The sequence below is a fragment of the Chiloscyllium plagiosum genome, chromosome 6 (genome assembly GCF_004010195.1).
Source record: "Chiloscyllium plagiosum isolate BGI_BamShark_2017 chromosome 6, ASM401019v2, whole genome shotgun sequence".
NCBI lineage: Eukaryota > Metazoa > Chordata > Chondrichthyes > Orectolobiformes > Hemiscylliidae > Chiloscyllium > Chiloscyllium plagiosum.
Window position 1 is genome coordinate 106,903,690 of NC_057715.1, and position 7,747 is coordinate 106,911,436.

The window sequence follows — 7,747 nt, forward strand, 5'->3', positions numbered from 1 at the left end:
TAGAGGACCCAGCACCGATCCTTGTGGCACTCCACTGTTCACAGGCCTCCAGTCTGAAAAACAACTCCCCACCATCACCCTGCGTTCTTCTACCTTTGAGCCAGTTCTGTATCCAAATGGCTAGTTCTCCCTGTATTCCGTGAGCTCTAACCTTGCTAACCAGTCTCCCATGGGGAACCTTGTTGAATGCCTTACTGAAGTCCACATATCATATCTACCGCTCTGCCCTCATCAATCTTCTTCAAAAAACTCAATCAAGTTTGTGAGACATGATTTCCCACGCACAAAGCCATGTTGATTATCCCTAATCAGTCCTTGCCTTTCCAAATACATGTACATCCTGTCCCTCAGGATTCCCTCCAACAACTTGCCCACCACCGAGGTCAGGCTCACTGGTCTATAGAGCCCTGGCTTATCCTTACCACCTTTTTTTAAACAGTGGCACCACGTTAGCCAACCTCCTGTCTTCTGGCACCTCACCTGTGACTATCGATGATACAGATATTAGATAGGCATCTGGACGAGAATGGGATAGTGTAGATTAGTTGGGCTTCAGATTGGTTTCACAGGGCGGGGCAACATCAAGGATCAAAGGGCCTGTACTGCGCTGTCATGTTCTATGTTCTAATGTTCTCGTTGAACTGTCAAACAAAGCTGACAGGTAGTTTAAAATAATTTTTTATGATATGTTTGCTAGGTTGGCTGTAGCGAAAATATTTCCTGCTTTCAAGAAGAGTTTAGATGTTCTGTTCAGAAATACAAGTTAGTCATGAATTAATGCAGGTAAGAATTTAGCATGATGTGCTTTCTCAAAGAGTAGTTACAAAGTAGAATTTGTGACCTCAGAAATTAAAGGTAACAAGCATGGATGGATTTAAGGGCCAGTTCGATGAGTACATAAAGGGGAAAGGAATAGAAGGTTTTGCAGGTCAGGTTAGATGGAGTAGCCAAAGAAGAAATTTGTGTATTTCACAAAATGCTGGTATTGGATAATTGGGCCAGTGGGCTGTTTCACTGATGAAGGCAACAGTAATGTCACTGGATTAGTAAACCAGACAGCTAGACTGATGCCATGGAAACATGGGTTCAAATCCCATCTTGGCAGATGGTGAAATTTGATCGGAACAACACATTTATGTAATTAAAAATCAATAATTAATAATCATTATCACAAAACCCCATCTGCTTCATCAATGTCTTTTCGGAAAGGAAATGTGCCAGCCTTATGTGGTTGGGCCAATATGTGACTCTAGATTTACAGCAATGTAGTTGACTCTTAATTATGCTCTGGACAACAAATGCTCGCCTAGCTACAAGCAAATTTTTTTTAAAATGGTGTGAAATACACCCATACACTGAGTCTGCTTCTGATCCCTGAGAAACATTGGAACCAATGGACAGAAGAGGTCTGTGTTATTCAGAAATTGATAAGGCTTTTTCAGCATTGATAAGGAATAGCAAATAAAATTCTTTATGTCAGCGAATGATTATGAAAAATTAATTCAAAACAAATTACAGAATTGGAAAAGCAGTATAGAGTCACTTAATCTGAATGTTCAACACCCTTTCTCCACCAGCACTCCGTCACTCCCTACCATTGTATGATTGCTGCCCTCTCCATACTTTGCATCTGCTCTGGATGAAGAGTCATCTGGACTTGAAACATTAGCTTGCTCTCTCTCCCCATGGATACTGCCTGCCCCACTGTGACCTCCAGCATTTTTTGTTTTCAGTATGGAGTCAAATTGCAGTTTCACTGGAAAACTCAGTTGCTCAAGCAATATGCATACTGGAAATCTAAAATTCAAACAGGAAAGGCTGAAAATACACAGAAGGTCAGGCAGTAACAATGGCAAGGTCTGGATTGATGAACTAACGTGCATTAATCACATGTTCCCCCTGCAAGTTCCCCTCGAAGCTACTCACTGTCCTCACTCTGGAATATTTGACTATTCCTATGCTTTGCTGAATCAAAATCCTGGAATTCCCTAGCTCATGGCATCGTGGAACAATCTATAGCACAGACTGCAATGGTTCAAGAAGGCAGCTCACCACCACCTTCTGGAGGACAACTAGGAATGGACAATAAATGCTGGCCCAGGCAGCAATACGCACGTCACAGAAGAGAGAAAAAAAATAAAAACTGCATACACGTATCAATTTGGTAACAATCAGGTAATCTGGTTTCAGGAGATTCTAAGCAAGAGTACCAGGGAAAACTCTCCCACACGTTTTCAAGTAACGCAAAGATGTTTTCTATCTTATAGAGTCATAAAGATGGATACCACAGAAACAAACCCTTCGGTCCAACTTGCTCGCACTGACCAGATTTCCTTAACTCATCTAGTGCTATTTGCCAACATTTGGCCCATATCCCTCCAAACCTTTCCTGTTTATATACCCATCCAGATGCCTTTTAAATGTTGTAATTGTACGAGCCTTTATCACTTCCTCTGGCAGCTCATTCCATACACACACCACTGTCTGTGTGAAAACGTTGCCCCTTAGGTCCCTTTTCTACCTTTCCCCTCTCACTTCAAACCTATGCCCTCTAGATTTGGACTCCCCTACCCTCAAAGAAAGACCTTGTTCACCCTATCCTTGCCCCTCATGATTTTATTAACCCATATAAGGTCATCCCTCAGCCTGCGACGCTCCAGGGAAAACAGCCCCAGCCTATTCCACCTCTCCCTATAGCTCAAATCCTCCAATCCTGGCTGTGTTCTTGTAAACCTTTTCTGAACCCTTTCAAGTTTAACATCTTTCCTCTCGCAGGGAGACCAGAACTGAATGCAGTATTCTAAAAGTAGCCTCTCTAATGTCCTGTACAGCCACAACATGATGTCCCAACCCCTGTACTCAATACACTGATTAATGAAGGAAAGTGTGCCAAAACCTTCCTTCATCACCCTGTCTACCTACAGCTCCACTTTCAGGTAGTTCATCCGTTCAGAGATACCAAAAGAACTATGCTCCCCTAGATCTCTTTATTCGGCAATACTTCCCAAGGCCTTTCCGTTAACTGTGTTAGTCCTGCTCTGGTTTACCTTCCAAAAATGCAACACCTCGCATTTATCTAAATTAAACTGCACCTGCCACACCTCAGTCCATTGGCCCATCTGTTCAATGTCTTGTTGTACTCTGAAATAACCTTCTTCACTGTCCATTACACCACCAATTTTACTGTCATCAGCAAAATTATTAATCATACCACCTATATTCATAACCAAATCATTTATATAAATGATAAAAAGCAATTGACCCAGCAACAATCCCTGCAGCACACTGCTGGTCACAGGTCTCCAGTTCAAAAAACAACCCTCCACCGCCATCCTGCACCTCCTATGTTCAAGTCAATTTTGTATCTACTTGGATGTTTACCCCAGATCCCATGTGATCTAATCTTGCTAATTAGTCTACCATGCAGACACAGCCTCCATTTTATTGCTAGTTTGGAAGAAAAGTATTAAATGCAGAGCGCAAGAGGTTAGGGATGAAACTAACTGACACACTGCTGTCACCCACCTCCAAACCAATTCTGTTTGTAGACTATGTTTACTGCCTGTGAGCTGGGAGTATTTGATCTGCTGGAGAATGGAGAGGCACTCTCTTCCAAAGCGGTGGCAGAGAGGCTTGGCACCAGTGCTGATGGCATGGACAGACTCCTCACTGCTTGTGTTGGACTACAGCTGCTGCAAGTCAAAGGGCACCAAGGCGAAGGTAATCGCATACTTTTTAGTGACCGATTTATTTTGAGTATGTTTACGTGTTTGTATACTTGTGTAAGTGTGCATCTTAAATCACAGGATTAACAATTTATAGGACACTTGTTTGTATTTAGAGCAGTGCAAGTATGTTAAATTTTAAATGAGCTCCTTCTGTGCATTCTGTACATGGTATGACCCTCTTGTCACATGTTCCTGTCAGTGCTTTTCTTTTAATTCATTTTGTGGGATGTGAGTGTCCCTGGCTGAGTCAGTATTTATTGCCCATCCCTAGCTGCCCTTTGGAAGGTGATAATGAGCTGCCTTCTTGAATCGCTGCAGTACACATCCTTAACCCACAATGCCAATAGGGAGAGAATTGCAGGACTTTGACCCAGTGACAGTGAAAGAACAGCAATGTATTTCCAAGTCTGGATGGTGAGTGGTTTGGAGGGGCACTTGAAGGCGGTGGTATTCCCATGCATCTGCTGTCCTTGTCCTTCTAAATGGAAATGGTCGTGGGTTGGAAGGTACTGTCTGAGGATCTTTGGTGAACTTTTGCAGTGCATCTTGTAGACAGTACGGTGATGGAGGGAGTGGATGCTTGTGGATGTGGTGGCAATCAAGCATGCTGTTTTGTCCTGGATGATGTCAAGCTCCTTGATTGTTGTTGGAGCTGCAGTCATCCAGGCAAGTGGGGAGCATTCCATTACACTCCTGACTTGTGCCTCTGACCTGCTCCTGTAGGCACTGTGTTCATGTGGTGAGTCCAGCTGAGTTTCTGGTCAATGATAACCCCCAGGATGTTGATAGTGGGGTTTTCAGTGCTGTTTTAATAAGGAATTTTTGCTTTCAGAGGATGGTGTATCTGTGGAATTCCTCACTGCAGAAGGTGGTGAGGTCAGGTCATTATGTATATTCAAGGTTGAGAGAGACCTACTTTTAATCATTGAGGGAACTGAGTTATGGGAGCAAAACAGGAAAGTAGATTTGAGGATTATCAGATCAGCCATAATCTGTGGAATAGTAGAGTAGACTCAGTGGGCTGAATGGCCTAATTCTGGCAAAAGTGAGGACTGGAGATCAGAGTCGAGGGTGTAATGCTGGAAAAGCACAACAGATCAGGCAGTATCCGAGGAGCAGGAAAATCAACGGAACGTTGATTTTCCCGCTCCTCGGATGCTGCCTGACCTTCTGTGCTTTTCCAGTGCCACACTCTTGCCCTAATTCTCCTTCTACATATTGTGGTCTCATGGTCTCAGTTATTAATTAAAGCTTAAATTCAATGTAATTTGCTTCTTAACTGCTTCCTGGAAAGTCTAGCTCCTCAATTCAAGGGCAACTAGAAATTGGCAACAAAAGCCCACTCCAACCAAGAATTCTTTTCATAAGTCTAATTGATTCTCACTCTCAGAGATGCCACTGTCTTTCACAGAATCAGTTATTTGAGTGGAAGAAGAATGTGATAATGCTTTGAACCCAACCTCATGAAAAGTTTCCTAACTGTAAGAAGTGAGCAATTGCCCATTTCTCCCCTGCCCAGGTGATCTTGCTTTCTCCTTCTGTATCTTGTCCTGTTGCTGTTTAGGGAGTACCCTATCTATCTTTATCACAGGTTATATCAATAGTATTTGTTTTGTTTACTCACCAAGGGAGCATTGATTAATACCAGAATGGGTATCGCTTAAAGATCCCGTATTAGTACAGAATGCATGATAGTTAATATATTCATCTTGGACAGAAATAGAATGTAATTTGCTAGAATTAAAGTAAATAAATCTATCTAAAAAAGAAATTCAAGTGTTCGTAAGTCAAGTACCACACAGGAAAGTGATTATGAATAAATATGATCATTTGTTCTTCAATTCACAGTCTTGTACAGTAATACAGATCTGTCACAAATCTACCTGACCAAGGCGAGTCCCAGAACACTGTACTATTCAATGGCCTATTATTCACAGACTATCTACCATTGCTTTGCCTTCCTGAATGATGCTGTCAGGTGAGAGAGACTTTGTTTTTAGCTTTGTGTGTTCATTAGAGCTACCTTTGCCATTATAATTTAGGTTTGTATTTTAAGACACGTTGAAACTTTAGTGGATTTTGCATTGAGCATTGCAGTAGCTAATCACAGTTAGGCTGGCAGATAGGTAACTGACCACTCCGGTAATGTGTTTGCCAACGGAGAGGGGAAACATTTCATGTTGTTCTCACACATCCCTTTGTAATTGGCTCAGTTTGGGAAATGGTGTAGGTATAGCTGGGGGTGACACATTCACTTTTTCAGAGAAGGTGTTGGTAAGAGAGATGATAAAACACATGGTAACCCCAAAAGAAGAGGAAAGGTTTATGTTGCATCAAACAAAGTCATTTCTGTCTTAGGAACAAAGCTTATTGCAGTGTTAGAATGGAAACAGAAATACTCAGCAAGTTTGGCAGCATCTGTGGAGATCTCCGCCTCAATAGTAAGGGATCTCTTAATGAATGAAAGAAGATGCACTAGTCACAAGGCCTCCCCAATCTGTACTGTACATGCAGCCCAAAAGGGAAGGGACCCTTCAGTGATTTCTATCAGATCAATGAAAGATATTAAAAGGAGGCGGGGTAGGAGAGCCTTCCCAAATGGAACCTGGATGTCTGGAGGTAATCATCGCAAAGATTTTCCAGACATTTCACTTCATTCCTGGATTCATGGAGGCCCAGAAGGTGAGCTGCTGAGCATTTCCCTGGTTTTACTTCAAATTCCCAGCGATCACAGTATTTGGCCTTTGTTTTTGTACAGTGTGCCACATTCTCACTGAATTCTGCCCAAGGATGCAATCTCCATTGAGCTCAGCCATGCTCGCCCAGAACCAGCTGGTAACATGTAGGGCAGCAGAAAATGGCAATGCCTCACGAAGATGAGGCCACACTTCTTTTCTCACCCGACCAATGGTCACGATCTACATACGAGCTGTGTAAATGGATGCTGGCAGCACATGTGATGGCAGTTGGCAAAAGATTGGTGGATCCAGAGTTGAACAGCAAAAAGAAACATTGCTGGGCTGGGAAATGATAGGGAAGGGGAATGGCACCAATTGGATAGATCTTTCATAGAGTTACCCCAGGCATGATGGACCAAATGGCCATCTTCTGTGCAGTAAGATTCTACGGTTGTACATCCCAAAAGAAACTGTTGGACTTCACCAAATCTAATGCTTTATTGTCTTATTAAAGAGTTATCTCACATTCTATATTTCTGCAGTATAATTTCTCTTTCAATATTTCACTTCAGGGAAGGGAAAAATCAGTATGAGAGAGCGTTTGGTATTTCTCCTCAGGAGCTATTTGAAAGTCTCTATCGGTAAGTTCCTAAAACGTTCTGTGTTTCTCTTCAAACTCCTTAACAACCACAATTCAACAGGGCAAAAGGAAAAAAAGCTGAACTATCTGTTAACAGAATGTGAAATAACTTTGCTGTCTCTTTCCTGCACTGTGCACATGTCTTTGATATGCACTGAAATTAGAGTTTTCCATGAATTAACTGCATGCTATTTTAGAGATGTACAGCATGGAAACAGACCCTTCGGTCCAACCCGTCCATGCTGACCAGATATCCCAACCCAATCTAGTCCCACCTGCCAGCATCCGGCCCATATCCCTCCAAACCCTTCTTATTCATATACCCATCCAAATGCTTCTTAAATGTTGCAATTGTACCAGCCTCCACCACTTTCTCTGGCAGCTCATTCCATACACGTACCACCCTCTGCATGAACAAATTGCCCTTAGGTCTCTTTTATATCTTTCCCCTCTCATCCTAAACCTATGCCTTCTTGTTCTGGACTCCCCGACTCCAGGGAAAAGACTTTGCCTATTTATCTTAATCCATGCCTCTCATAATTTTGTAAACCTTAATAAGGTCACCCCTCAACCTCCGACGCTCCAGGGAAAACAGCCCCAACCTGTTCAGCCTATCCCTATAGCTCAAATCCTCCAACCCTGGCAACATCCTTGTAAATCTTTTCTGAACCCTTTCAAGTTTCACAACATCTTTCCAATAG

The 7,747-nt window shown here is 42.5% G+C and overlaps 1 protein-coding gene across 2 annotated transcripts in view; it reads left to right on the top strand.

Annotated features, from left to right (window-relative positions):
• asmt (acetylserotonin O-methyltransferase) overlaps positions 1-7,747 on the top strand; it is a 25,487-nt gene that overhangs the window by 1,950 nt on the left and 15,790 nt on the right. For both annotated transcript variants that reach the window (XM_043692369.1, XM_043692370.1), the window contains exons 2-4: positions 3,549-3,720; positions 5,577-5,706; positions 6,979-7,047. In XM_043692369.1, the coding sequence (XP_043548304.1) occupies positions 3,549-3,720; positions 5,577-5,706; positions 6,979-7,047 (371 nt within the window). The remainder of the gene's footprint in view (positions 1-3,548; positions 3,721-5,576; positions 5,707-6,978; positions 7,048-7,747) is intronic.